Below are 14,550 nucleotides of genomic sequence, written 5' to 3' on the forward strand. Positions count from 1 at the left end.
CTCTCTCACCACTGCCAGTTCTTTCAACTCTTTTTATATTTTTGTTTTCTAAAAAAATAGATTTTACCCGTATCCTGCAAAGTCCACTGTCTCCTACCCTCATTGGTCAAATTCTGGATTCTCCCCCAAATATTGTTTGGGTTGGGTTGGGGGCAGTGGGTCTTTAATGGGGGACCTGGGTGCGTGTGTGAAGCCAAAGTACAATGAAATCTCTGAGAAAATACACAATCAATAAATTACAACCTCCCTCTCCTCCCCTTCCCCATCTTCTCCCTACTCTCCCACCCGCCCCCCAACCCCTATCCAAATCTAGAACAGACTGAGTGTTGGCCCCCATCCCCCACCACAGGGCAGGGTCTTATGTCAGTTACCTCTGTCATCCACAGGGTCCAGGGCCCTCAGTAAATGTTTGTGGAATGAATGAATGAGTGAATGAATGAGTGAATGAACGAAAGCATGGGGGGAGGAAGCAAGCACTTAGGAGCCCTGAGTCCAGCCCCGACCGCATGCTCACCTGCATCTTGCCCTCACCAGGACACTTCCCTCCGCCCCAGAGAAGAGGGTCCCGGGTTGGGGGTGGGAGCAGAGATGGGCAGGGAGGAGTCAGCAGGGGCATCACCGGGAAGGCCGGTGACTGAAGTAGAGTGCAGAGCTCTGGCCTCAGAGACAGGAGAGCTGGTTCAGATCCCAGCTGTATGGCTCAGGAGCTGTGTGACCTTGCGCAGGCTTGAAGAATGATGACTACTGTATAATAGTCCTTGCAGAGTTTACAAAGCCCTTTTTTTCACATTTATCTTTGGTCCTCAGTAACCATCCCGTAATGTGGGTATTGTTATCAATATACCCATTTTACAGAAGAGGAAGCAGAGGCTGGAGAGGTCAAGGGCCTTGCCCAAGGTCACACTGCAAGCAGGAGCTTGAACCACCTCCCCCAACTCCTGCTCTTGCTACTGCCCCTGTCTGTGCCACAGGAGGGAGGGCTCAGATCTGAGTCTTTCAGCACAGTATCCCTATATGGCAGCGTGCAGCAGGAGAGACTGCACAGCAAATCCCCTAATATGGGCTCCACTGGCCATTTCCAGCCAGAAAAGCTGGTCTACCCTGAATGGAAAGTGTTCTAGACAGCCCCTCCTTCCCCTGCCCACAGCCCCAGGGCCTCAGGTGCTGCCCCAGTAGGGACCTGGAGGGCATGAGGCACCCGGTGAACTTCTGCTTTTCCTGGGAGAGTGGGGAAGTGGAACGGTGGAGGAGGCTCTGAGGCCCTCCCCTTACACAGGCATGTGCACCTCGTCGTATTCATCCTGACCTTCGTCCTCGTCAAAGGTCGGCTTGACATCGTTAGCATCCAGCTGGAAGGTGGGGTAGGAAGGCAGAGGGTGAGAGGCCGAGGGACCGGAGGACCCTCCCCCCAGCACTGAGAGGCACCTTTGGTGTTAGGAGACAGCCTGGCTCTCTTTGAACCTCGGACAAGTCCTGTCCTGTCCCTGCAGCCCCGAGGGTTCGTCTAGATTTGTTGTTTCCAAACGGTGGGGAGCCACTGGGGATCTGGTCCCCCAGTTGGGGAGGGCTTCCAGAGGGTGGGCAGGGGACCCCTTCCCCAGAGCAGCCCCACAGTGACCTGTGTCACGTCACTGTGGAAGAGTTCTATCAGAGGAGTGACTCTGTCCAGAGTGATTTGGAAGACCACAGGACTAGCTGCTCGATGGTAGGGACAGCGCACGTGGAACACACCCTGTGTGCCTCTTAACCCTCTCGCCAACCCTGGCACCATTCCTCCCTTTACAGGTGAGGAGACCCGAGGCTCAGAGAAATGAGGCCACTTGCTCCAGGTCACACACTAGGACATGGCAGTGCCAGGATTTGGACACAGGCCCCAGACCCAGATTTTAACCACGATGCTCTTCTGCCTTCTTTAGTTCCGAGACCCCCCCCTCACATTCTCCCAGCCCCTCTGATGACCACTCTCTGCCCCCAGCTTTGTTGTCCTGCCCTCCAGCCTCTGCTCTCTCTGTACCCTCGCTCCTGCCCCAGGCCTGTGAGGGGAGAATGGGGAGCAGCCACTCACACACTGGAGCTCCAGCTTCTTGAAGATGCGTGGCAGCAGGAAGTAGCGCAAGGGCACTGTGAGGATGAGGACGAAGGGCAGAGCCAGCGAGGCGCTCGGGAAGCTCTTCACCACCCACAGCACCACCATGCAGATGATCTGGGTGGCCGTGAACAAGTGCATGCGCCAAGTCTTTACCTGCAGGCGGAGGCAGGGGTCATGGCCTGCCCTGATCTGGCACCCAGCACCCCCAACCCCACCCGGTCTGGGCAGCCAGGAAGGCCCTGTACCCGCTTGACGTAGGGCACATCAGGGTGGTACTTGGGCGGCTTGAACAGAAGCAAGATGCGGTCAAAGAACTGGATGCCGCTGAGGGATGTGACCCCCATGTAGAGGAAGATGCCAAACAGCACAGCCAGGGGGATGCGACGCAGGACAGGCACCATGAGGATGGACAGGCCTGCGGGGAGAACCACGCATGCTGAGCCGCAGGTGCCCAGAGGACCAGCACCAGGGGCTGGGGAATGAAGCCCCAGGTACCGTATGGGGCCCTTTCTGTGGCTCCTCTCAATAGGTATTACCCCCATTCTACAGACTCAGAGAAGTGAAGCAACTTGCCTAAGGCCAGACAGCTAGTAAGTGGCAGGGCAGGGAGTCGAACTCCTGCCTGCCTGACTTCAAAGCCTACTCCTTTAACATGGCGGGTGAGGCGGTCACAGAGGTCGGAGAAACCCACCCTTTCTCTCACTCCAGTCCAGAATGCCTCCATCACCCTCTGGCTATCCAAATCCTAACCCTCCTCCAACTAACATCAACTTTGCCTCCTTTAAGAAACTTTCCTGGCCTCTACATCTGCAACCATGGTGCCGCCCACACCAAGCCCAGCTGGACTCAGCTGCTGCAGAACTCGGATCAACCCCAGGGACCCTCTGTCTTCTCCTCCCCCACCCCCAGATTATGTCTGGCACACTGGCCTTTGTATCAGTCATAGAGCAGCTGAGCTAGAGGGACCTCTACGGTGCAGACAGGGAAACTGAGGCCCAGAGACAAGGAGGGATACCGAGTTAGCAGCAGGGCAGGGCTGGGACCCACAGTTCACTGAACCTCTGTTGGATCCTATCTAGAGAAGCCCTAGTAATGGAGGTCCCCCCCTTCCTCCCCTGCTCAGATGCCCATCTCAGTGCCTTGGCATTTCCTCCAGAATTCCCTCCTGTGAATAACTGACGCTGGGGAGAGGTGGGCAGCGGGTGTGTAGGGAGACCTGGCTGCAGAGTGGGCAGGGCTGGAGGGGCACTGGCTTCTAAGGGGTGGGAACAGAGGGTGGTGGAGAGTGTGCCCAGCCCTCACTCACCCACAAGTGCAGCGACCAGCAGGCCGCTGATCCGCTGCTCCTTGACCTGGATCTGGTCTGCAGCCCCTGGGGTGCTGGCCTTGACCACAGAGGTGAGGGCATTGGCGTGGGTGACAGTACGCACTGTGGTAGCACTGAGCCATGGCATCCCAAAGAGTGGGGCCAACCCGCCCATGCCCATGATCAGCAGCAGGTCCAGGTGGAAGCCGGAGCCCTTGACCGTCTTGCGCTCTGGTTTGCTGATAATCAGCCTGGGGGTGTGGGAGGTCAGGGGTCAGCAGGGCTCTCCCTCTCCCCCTCCCCCTTGCCCCTCCTTCCTTTCCCATACTTGGGTCCCTCTGTACCTCAGTTTATCCTTCTTTGCCCATCTCCCTGGTGTTCCCTCCCTTTCTCCCCTCCCTCCCACCCCATCTTGAGAATCTGGACTCTAAGAGCAGAAGTGTCTTCAGACACTACCTAGAACATCCACAGGCAGATTTACTCTGAAGCTAACGAAGCATAAGCTTTAGGGAGCCTCATTGGTCCTGGCCCCTTCCAAGATCCAGCACCTAATTTTGTAGTTCTCATTTTGTATACTTTTTCTTTAAAAGGGCTCCCCAAATTATACAATGTCAGGTCCCACAAAACCTGAACCTGACCCTGCCCGTCCATCATTCCTGCTAGTCAGGAAGACCATACGTTCAGCCATTCGGCCGAGACTAGCGCTCGGCCCTTGGCGTCCCCGCTTGCCTGGAGCCTGTCCCTTTCCCGGCCTCTGACCCTCCCAGCCCTGCCCCACCCTGGCTCTTACGTGGTAATCTGGGATTCAAGGAAAATGAGAATGAAGACCAGCAGGGCAGGCAGGACGGAGGCAAACATCATCCAGATGGGGAAAGGGGAATGCAAGCCCAGCGGGTGTATGAGCCAGCCCCGGAATGTGGGCTTGGACACGGTGAGGCCTTCAGGCACATTGAGTTTCTGTGGGAGGGGGATTCTGGTGAGAACACTCAGGGCAGGGGGCTGGGGAGAGGTGAGGACAGGGAGCCAGCGTCCTGGGCACTTGGAACTTACTTTTATTGAGCACCTACTTTGTACCCAGTCACTGCACTAAGCCCTTTACATACATCTTCTCATTCCCAACTTTATAGATGAAGGAACAGAATAAGAGAGGTTATGTAGCTTGCCCTGCATCACATAGCCGTTTGGTGGCAGAACTGAGATTCATACTCAGATCTGCCTGGATCCAAAGCAGATTCTTTCCTCCTACCCTCAGTTAAGGAGTAAAGGGGGCAACCTGACCCAGGCCCTTGGTTCAGCCAGAGGGGTCCTGTAGGGCTGCGGGAAGAACACAGGGCTCCCAGGGTAGGCAGGGGTCGGGTAGGGGTAGTTCTGGCTGGCTTCAGGTTTGGGAAAGCTGTTCTGGGGAGGGGGCAGGCTGGGGGAATGAAATGAGAGTGAGGGGAGAGGGTCACCTGGGTGTAGGTATCCTGGATGAGGAAATCCACCATGACCATGATCAGAGCAGAGATGGGAACTCCAAAGTCCCCGATGAGCCGCCGCAGCTGAGGGCAGGTGCAGGTACCAGAGGTCAGTGCCCAGTTGCTCCCCACCTCCTGCCTCCCACTTGCCCCTACTCCTGCCCATCTTCACCCAGGAGGCCCTGCTCTTCCCAGGAAATCCATCAGCTTCTAATGCCTTATCCTGCACCTCAGTGAACCTGCCTCCTTTCTTCTTCCCTTGGCCCAGCCCCACCCTTGGGCCCATAGCTTCTGTACCCCCTTCTAAGAATTGTCCCTGGCTCTCCACTGGGTTTTCAGCCTGGGCATGCTGAGAAAGGGAGATGGGTTTGCCTGAAGAATGAAATCTGGGGTCAGGAGGGAGCCAGGGAGGCTTATAATTGGGAATGGGAATCTAGGGTAAGAAGAGGAGCTAATGGCATTGGGGAAGCTGGGGGAGGTGCTTTGGACTGGGGTAGGGTAGTGTAGGCAAGGGTAGGTGGGGAGGAAGTGCTGACCTTGCCAGGGAAGTAGGAGCTGTTCTTGAACCTGCGCAACACCATGGCGAGGAAGAAGGTGCCGGCCATGAGTACAAGGGAGAGGAGGGCTGTGTTAGGCAGGGGGTCCTGAGGTTCAGGGTCTATCACCACATTCTGGGTATAATTCTTCCTTAGTGGATGTTTCTGGAAGATCTGCAGGAGAAAACCAAGGCATCCTATTCCCTCCCATCCATCCATCCACCCATTCATCCATTCATCCATTCATCCATCCATCTATCCATCCATCATCCATCAACCCCTCCACCCATCATCTATCCATTTGTCTATCCATTATCTATCTATCTATCTATCTATCTATCTATCTATCTATCTATCTATCTACCTACCTATCTCTCATCTACCTATCTATCCATCCATCTGTCCATCCACCCACCCACCTATCTTCTTCCTCAACTGACGGTAACAGAGTACAATAGGATTTTACAGCTTGGTTTTCAGGAGTTAGGACCAGGCTAGGCTTGGGTGGGGCGGGCCAAGGGGGAATGAGTATATGTGTGTGTGTGCTTGTGAGCACCCAGGGCCTGGGAGACATGAGAAGGCTAGAGGGCAGGAAACATACCAAGGAGGTTCCTAAAAAGGGCTTCAAAGACTTGGAAACAGAAAGATCCACCAACCAACAGAATCAGGGACAGGCATACAATGTCCACCTTTCCTCCATATAAAATGCAGATACAGAGGCAGGCATAGTTTGAGGTGACAGAGCTGAGGAGGCGGGGCACTCCATTCGCAGGCCCTGCAGTTCTAAAAGGGCAAGTGCAGGAGAGAGAGTGGGAGACTTCAGAGCCTCCAGAACCCCTGCTGCCCCTGCCATGCATGCAGTTTCCCAGGTGCAGTCTCACACACATACTTGCCCCTTAGTCACTCCGTGTGGTCATAAACACGGACATGTGCACACAGGGGCATCCTCTCATGCACAGTCACTCTGCACAGACATAGCAAGAATGCCGGCCCACAGGCAGTAAGCATCACCATGTATGTGGGCACAGTTACATACCACGAGAACATGGCCACACAAATGCCATACAAAGTGTGAAACGACACACCGTCACACAGTTTATACACAGTCTCCCAAATGCACACACACATGCTCGTTCACACTCCCATGGACCCCTACCTTGACCAGATTGCTGAAGGTCTCAAAGATGAAGATGAGGGAGATGAGGAAGGCGAAGATGTCCTGGGTGTAGCGGGAGATGTAGCGGACCAGGAAGCTGCCCTCAAAGGCCACCATGAGCACCACCAGCAGGATGAGCCAGAAACCGATCCACACACGGCCCACGATGTACTCCATGTCATTACTCTCACAGAACTGCAGGGCGGTCAGAGGGAGTCGAGGTAAGACAAATGGGCCCAGGCACCATGCACCAGCCAGGTGGAGCGGGGGCCAGTTACGGGGTCACAGTGGGGCCGGAACAGAGCTACCGAGAAGAAGGCTTCCTCAAACACAAGTAGGGGTCCTGAGAAGCCAAGCACAAGCAGGGGCTGAGCTCCCAGCAGGGCGAAGAGGACACCCTGCACTGCAGTGGACAGGAGCAGCTCCGACACCCCCATCTGGTCCTGGGTCTTCTCTCCTGCGGGTAGGGGTACAGTGAGGTCAGGGTCAGGAGATCATTTCTTAATTAGGGGCCAATAGAGCATTTCGTGGGCAGGCTGATGTATGGTCCAGAGTGTTAGATCAGGTCAGAAGGCAGGGCAGATGCAGAAGCCAGAGGGTCAAAGGTCAGGGTTAGGGGACATGTAGAGGCACTGACCCAGGAGGCCACCAAAGGTGATGGCAGGTGTCAGGGCGGCAAAGTAGATGAAGATGACGACAGCCAGGACTTGGAGGCTGAATGCATCTGTGATGTCACTCAAGTAGTGGGGGTAGCGGCGCCGGATGTCACGCACCAGGCCCCCGAAAAGCCGGCCTGTCCGCTGCAGAGGGTCCTCCGGGCCACTAGGGACCCCTGAATCCCCATCCAAATCTGTAGGTAAGGACAGGACCATGGTCACAGGGGGTAGCAGGGAGAGGTGTGGGGAGAGGGGAATTGGGGGTATCATCTGATGGGAATGGGGTGGCCAAGAAGGTGGGGAGGCGTGAGGAAAGGGAGAGGGACACTGGGGTATTTGATGGGAAAAGGGATGGCAGGGCTCACAAGGCCGTGCTGGGGTGTCCAAGGGTCTGTGGGGGCTCAGAAAGCCTTGGGCTGGGCAGGGCAGGTACCTAGGCCCTTGTAGAATCTGGGGTCCGGCTCAGCAGGGCTGGTCAGGTAGCGTCTCCGCAGCAGCTCCTTCTGCACGGGCACCAGACTGAGCAGGGCCTGCTCGGAGGGGGCGTCTGAGGGAGGCAGCACCAGGCTGCAGTCCAGGAAGCCCTCCAGGGAGCGCACCAGCTCCTCCTTCCTCTGCGCCAGGTATGCATCAGTGCGGAACACCTGGGGCCAGAGAGAGGGTCAGGACCTGTGGGATGAAAGGACCCAGGAGTCCACAGCCAGGGCCTCCAGGGACCAGAATCCTCTCCCCCAGCTCCTTCTTGCTAAGAACTGCTTTTCCTGCCCCCTTCCCTTCTGCCCCCCACTACAAAAGGGCTTTGAGGGGGCCCACAGGGCCCTGAATGGGGAAGGGAGAAAGAATAAAGCAAACCAGGTGGATTATAGCAGATCAGGAGGAATAGAGCACATGAGGCCAGACGAGGCCAGACCTCACCAGGGAGAACCAGGTCAGAGTGGGCCAGACCAGACCAGGCCAGATCAGGCAGGGCCAGGCCAGACTCCCCCTGGCCAGACAGGATAGAAGCTGCTAGGTTAAACTGAACAGGCCAACTAGCGGAGCTCAAGTAACCCAGGCCAGGAGAAGGGCCTCGGCTTCTACCTGGTCCCCAGCCTCCCCCAGCCCTTGCCGGCCCCTCCTCACCCTCTCCAGCATGAGGGTGGCAGCAGCCCGACCAAGCTGAGTGTAGTCGGTGTGGGGGGCCTCGGGTCCCAGCAACACAAGGAGGAAGCGCACAGGCACGGGTGGCTCCACAGTGGCCTCCAGCTCCACGGCCTCCTGTAGGCGCACAAAGCCCAGCACCGGCTTCTTCAGGAAGGCGGCACGGCCTGTTGGGGAAGGGGGTGATGCAAGGTGGTCAGGCCAGGCTGAGGGAGGCTGCCGGGTCCAAGCTTAGGTAGAAGCAGGCTGGGCCAAGACAGGAGGCGGAAGCAGTGGGTGTGGAAGGGTGAGAGATGCAGGCACCAGCCGCTTACCCACTAGCACCAAGGCGACCTCCGAATCTGGGGGAATCTTTTCCAGAATTCCTGATGGTGAGTGCCCTTCTGTGCCCCCCTCTCCCTGTTGGAAGGAGGGTGGTGAGGGGAGTCCTCCGACCACTCTGGACCCAGGAGACTTGAGCATCCAGCCCCCTCTCTCCTACCAAATCTCATTTCTCACTGCATTCAGGTTGCGGGCTTTCCGGCTCTCCCCACACAGCCCTGGTACAGCCTCACCTGTGCACAATAGAGCTGTGTCTCCAGAGAGGGGTGTTCGAGGAGCAGAGGCTGTGAAGCATCCCCAGAATGTGTCACGACCGTGGGCTTCACACCCTCTAGGGCTTCTAGGTCTCGGGCATGGCTGCAGGACACACAGGGGACACCGGCTGAGTGGGCTGTTCAGGCTGGGCTATCAGCAGAGTGGGGACTGGTGGTGGGAGGGATCAAGCGGGACTTTCCAGTGACCAGACTACAGAGACCCTGGGGCGGAGAGAGAATCAGCCTCCCCTGAAGGATGCTGTGGAAGTCAGCGGGTGGCCTCTGCCTGGAGTGACGAGGTGGAGCCAGAAGAATGGATGGAGGGAAGGGCCTTGAGAGTCTGCCTTCCTGGTGACTGGTGGCCCCCAAATCTGAGCATGGAGACGTGGCCACTCCTTGAAAGGTATCACAGGCAGGAGCCATCATGGAAGAAAAGTGGACCCCGGCCTGGTTGGGGAAGGGCCCCCTGGATTCTCAGGGAGAGCTTGGGGCAGGTGGGCTGGGGATGTGGGCCCTTTGGGTGTGGAGTCTGGGTCCTGGCAGGCAGGGGCACCTGTGTTTGAGCAGCAGGATCCGGAACAGCTGGTCTCGGTCATTAGGCTGGATCTGCTCCTCATAGATAAACCTGTCCAGCAACTGGTTGGCCACCCCGGCCAGGGAGGTCTCTCGCAGGTCCAGGAGGACAGTACCTGCAGGCAGCGGAGGGGTGAGCTGGGTGGCTGGACTGGGACCCTCCTCCCCAGCAAGCCTCACAGGCAGGGTTGCAGAGGGGCCCAGCGGGGCTCACCATTGGCAAAGGCTCTCTGCAGCTCCAGGAGGCTCCAGAAGTTGAGGTAAGACAGGTGCGGGCGGCCCCAGGCCCCATCCTCCCCCAGGTTCTCCTCCAGACGCACCCAGCGTGCTGTCTCCATCCATTGAAGCTCCTGGTTCTTCCTGTCCATCACCAGTTCCTGCAGCTCCACATAGACCTGTGGCCCCACAGGCCTGAGTTAGTCCATCAGGCCCAGAGCAGGGCCATGCGGAGACTGGGAGCCCAGGGCACGGTGGGCACACAGTGGGCACACAGCGGGCTCTGAGACATGTTTGTAGGAGGCCCAGGGTCCTGGAGCGCTCAGGGGCAGACCGTGAGCTCAGAGGGGACCTTCGGGAGCCGCAGCCTGGGAGTGTTGAGTGAAGTGGGAAGTGTGGGGAGATGCTCGAGAGTCCCATCTGTATGGCCTGCATCTCTGGCTCTATTCCTCAACTTCCCGACCAGGCCCCTCACCCCATTTCAGAGGCATTTGGAGAACCGCCGGACCAAAAGGGGTGCTAGAGTGGCCCCATGGGAGGTAAAGGAGTGGGAAGCCTTTGGGGTCATTGGCTCAGGCTCCTGCCTCCGAGATTGTTGAGTGGGCATGTGGCTCAGCGTGCCCTTGGGTTTCCTTGGGGCCAGGTGGCTACTGCCTGGGGCCTAGCTGACAGCAGACCCAATTTCCTAACCAGCTAGACAGTTGGGCGCCCAGCAGGGACATGTAGGCCTGGCGGGCCTGGGCAGAGGGGATGGTGTATTTAATTCTGTGCTTCCCCAGGGAGCACCTGACAGCCCAGCCAGGGCCAGAGGGCCTGGGGGCTCAGACCTCCAGCATGCAGTTTATCTTCGCCCAAGGAGCTCCCCCTGAGGGATGCGGTCCTCTTCCCTTCTACCTGTTTCCCAGGGTGCCCACTCCTTCTTTGCCTGTTTCCGGGGTCCCCCACCCCGAAACTCTGCCTCTCCCTCTGCTCCTCCCTTCCCCTGATAGAATGGTGGGTCCCAAGGGCAGCACAGGACAGAGAACTCGGGGAGGCTGGGGGTCCTTACCTCGTGGGTGCCTGGGTGTGATGTGGTCTGGTAGTCTGCAGCTGTCTGCTGCTCGGTGACGTAAGCTGAAACCCCAGAAGCCGGTTAGTGTTGCCCCCAGACAATCCCTTCCAAGGCCCTCCTGCACCACCCACCATGAGCCTCAGAGACCAGCCCCGGCTGATCCCCACTCTCTCCCATTGCACCTGGCTGGGACCCTGGTGCTGCCCCTCCACCCCTGCTGCTCGACGGGCTGTGGCTCCCCACGCCTGTTCTTGGCCCAGCCTGGCTCTGTCACTCCCCATCTGAGCATTGTGAAGGACCCTCGGGATTCCTCCTCAGGGATGACTGGGAGGGTCATCTCCAAGGTCATTAGAGAGTCCTGAATGGCAATTCTCAGGATTCTTCTAGGGTCTCCTCCATCTCCTGCCACCTTCTGGAACCGAGTCCTTCCTTCTTCCCACCTGCCTCAACAACCCCACCAGCCCAGTAGCTTCTCGAAGCCTCCAAGTGGAGCTCTGGGCACCAGGGTGGGGTCTGCCCTTATATTGCCCCCCCAGCCCTCATTGCCCAGAGGGGCCTCTTATCTTCAATACCAATTGCCAGCACTTAAGTCCTGTTGACAGTAAACACGTCTCCACCTGGGGCTCCCCAACTAAGACCTTGGGCAGGCCCACGAAGGTTTCCTGATGTCTCTCTGCCCTGGGGGGATCCCCATTGTCCCCCATTGCTCAGGACCTCTGGACCCCCAAACAGAACGATTCCCAGCAGGCCCAGTACCTGGCCTAGAAGCCAGCATTGGATGGGCACAGGTGACATGTGGCTTATGTCCTTGTCCCAGACAGGCCTGGCTGCCCTCTCACAAATCTAAGGGGCATGGTGACGGGCGACTGGCCCTGCCCCCATGCCCCAGTCACCTCCTGTGATCATTTCAAACAAAACTCTGTTTATCCTTCAATCAGCCAGGATTGTGGGAGAACTGGCCCTGGGGCTGGAGCAGGCGGATTGTGGGGAAGAGAGAGGACAGATTCCCCCACTGTCCCTGTCTGGGGCTCAGCCGCTCATCCCAGCAGAGAGAGGGAGATGGGGCTCACCTGCCGGCTCCTCCAGTGTGGGTGTGGAGATACCCTGGTCTTCATAATCCTTCTGTAAAACCTCCAGCCCCTCTTCATGATTCTCCTGTGGGAAGCGGCCATCAGGGCTGGGCTGTGAGGGGATCCTCAAGCCCCCATGGAGATAGGAGTCCAGGGCCTGGTTCCCAGAGCCCCAGGTAGGAGCACCACAGACTCACCTGGGAATCCCCCATGGTGCCGTCCTGATTGTCCATTTGTCCTTGCTGATCCGAGCCCCCAGCATAACCCGCACTGCGAGTCCCTGCAGGGTAGGGGCACGGGCTGAGGAGGCACAGGCTATCCTGGGGTCTCCTGGTCCTCCCTCAGGGGGCTGCTTTTGAGTGAAGGGGGATCCCAGGTGTTGGGAGATGGTGGGGTCAGAGGAAGAGAGTATGGGGTGCTTGGGGGAAGGAGCTGGATTTTAGGTGTGAGGACAGGTGTGCAGGGGCCAGGAGAGATGCGGCAGTGCAGAGAAGAGGAAGCTGGGTTGGCATCAGTCTAAGGGTGTTTGGGAGGATGGGGGATGTCCTTCAAATCTGACTCCTTCCTCCATCCACCAGTCCTCGCGTGGCTTCTTTTCCTGCCCTTCCCCAGGACTCAGTCAACTCCAGGGGCATGGTCTGTCCCCTCTTCATGGAGCTTAGCTCCCCTGAGAGTCTCCACAATATACCCTCTTCTCTCAGAAATGGCTGCTTCCTGCTGGGCATGGGGCTGCTGCATCCTTGGGAGTGGCTCACAGGTCCTGGATGCTGTGGCCCTGCTTCTCTCCCCTGCCCCATTTTGAACCCCATCCCCTGCTCTCTCCCCACTTATTCCATTGGCCTCCTTACCAAGCCTTTTCCTGGGGCTCCCCAGGGCCTTTGCACATACAGCTGTCCACATCCTGGACACCCCTCCCCCCACACCTCACCCTTCTCACAGCTCAGCTCATTTGTCACGGCTTCAAATTCCTTCCCTGACCAACCTAACGTTCACTAACCCAATCTGTCATTTTCTGGTTTCTTGATTCATTTGTGTGTGTATTGTCTGATGATACCTCTAGAAGGAAGCCACATGAGTGCTAAGACCATGCATGTCTCGATCCCCACTGAACCCCCACTCCTAGTAGAATGGTTGCCACATAGGAGGTGTTCAGTAAACGTGTGTTGACTGAATGTAAGAATGGCCCCCCTGGCACGCCTGGGACTCTGGGACTGGGGAGTCAGGATGACAAGGACCCAGCCAGGAGACTACTGGGCCCTGCTCCTCAGTTTTCTTGGTTGTTCTCTAGCAGAGAGGAAGGTGTGCCCAACCCAGGAAGGTGAGTGCAGGGGTCCCCTTGGGTGGCCCCAGACTGGGTGTAGAGGGCCTTCTCTTCTTCCTTCCACCCCCTGCAGCACAGGGCATGGTGGTGGCGGGGATTTGGGTCAGGTTGATAAATCTGCCCACTCTGTGTCCACATGGTGCTGAGCAGTGGGGTGCTGAGATGAATGGGACACCGTCTCTACTCCCAAGAAGCTGCCAGCCCTGCCTGGGGAGCCGAGCCGGGAACATGGGACGGGCTGAGGGTTCAGGAGATAACGTGTCCCCCAGACAAGCACAGGCGATGAGCGGAATGTACTGGGTGCTGGATGGCAGGAGGAAGAGGCCGAGTTGGTGGGCTTGAGGGGTGGAGTATCTCTGGAAGACGGGACACTGGCACTGGGCCTAGAAACACAGTGGGATCTGAAGGGCTGGGAGGTGGGAAAGGACGGCCCAGGTATGAGGAATGGCAGGCAAAGGTGCAGAGGTAGGACCCTGCAAGACAGGGCTGGGCGTTGTGTGAGGGAATAGAGTGGGGAGTGCATACAGAAAGAACTTTCTTTCTGAGGAATGGATGGTCCTGCAGTCCCTAGGGATGGGGGAAGGGCATGACTCAGTCCCACCAAACAGAAAGGCAGGGGTCCCTGCCTCGGGCTGGTGGTGGGGCAAGAGATGGCCATGGGAGGGTCCCAGAGCCTGCAGGGGACTTGCCCCTTGAGGACTCTGGTCATGCACCATTTTTCTCTCCCTCTCTGTCCTTCCCTGTCCCCTTCTCCCTAGGTTCCCCTGCCTTCCCCTTCTCCCATCTTGATTCTCTCTCTTCCTTCTCTGGCCTATCCCCACCTGGGCCTCAGATCCCTAGCAGCCTCAAAGCTCTGGAGTCTGAGATGCTGGACGTCCCACCCACGGGCTGGGACAGCCGCCTTAGTTCCCATCTGGGAGGTGGGATGGCCCAAGCATCCAGAGATCCAGGCTTCCTCTCTGTCACTGACTGGCCAAACGGCCTTGGGCAGTTCCCAGCCTCTCTCTAGGCCTCGGTCACCCCGTCTGTACAAAGGTAGGGCTTTCCCACCGGGGTTCTGAGACTTCAGTGAGAGATAAGAGGGGAGAACGGAGGCGCCTTGAGCTCAGCTGGGGCCTTAGAGGATGCACCCATGACCCAGATTACTGCCCCCACAGGCCCAATCCCCCCAGCTGCAGGCCTTGCTCTGCCTGGCTCTGATAAGAGCCGGGTCTCTGATGGCTGCCCTGCATCTCAAAGCACACCAAACACCTGGCCAGCCAGCCAGCCAGGGCAGGGCCAGATAAGGGTGAGTGGGGCCTCTGGAGCCCAGGAGGTGGGGCACAGCTGGAAGAGTCTGGGGGGTGATCAGAGGATGGGGAGGGCTCTCTGGTGGCAGAGTACCACCTGTGTGTAATCACACCC

At 57.9% G+C, this 14,550-nt stretch overlaps 1 protein-coding gene across 1 annotated transcript; it reads right to left on the reverse strand.

Annotated features, from left to right (window-relative positions):
• Positions 1-876: 876 nt before the first annotated feature.
• Positions 877-12,058, reverse strand: SLC4A1 (solute carrier family 4 member 1 (Diego blood group)). The gene is made up of 19 exons (XM_014789080.2): positions 12,023-12,058; positions 11,826-11,910; positions 10,753-10,817; positions 9,703-9,883; positions 9,469-9,604; positions 8,895-9,018; positions 8,655-8,739; positions 8,323-8,507; positions 7,634-7,844; positions 7,182-7,394; positions 6,853-7,001; positions 6,545-6,739; positions 5,389-5,562; positions 4,847-4,936; positions 4,186-4,352; positions 3,396-3,646; positions 2,335-2,504; positions 2,066-2,242; positions 877-1,349 (listed from the first exon to the last, which is right to left on the reverse strand). Exons 1-19 carry the CDS (start codon positions 12,056-12,058, stop codon positions 1,269-1,271), a joined length of 2,775 nt encoding a protein of 924 aa, XP_014644566.2. The 3' UTR covers positions 877-1,268.
• Positions 12,059-14,550: the final 2,492 nt, after the last annotated feature.

Source organism: Ceratotherium simum, chromosome 16 (assembly GCF_057802395.1).
Source record: "Ceratotherium simum simum isolate JZ-2026a chromosome 16, ASM5780239v1, whole genome shotgun sequence".
Lineage (NCBI taxonomy): Eukaryota > Metazoa > Chordata > Mammalia > Perissodactyla > Rhinocerotidae > Ceratotherium > Ceratotherium simum.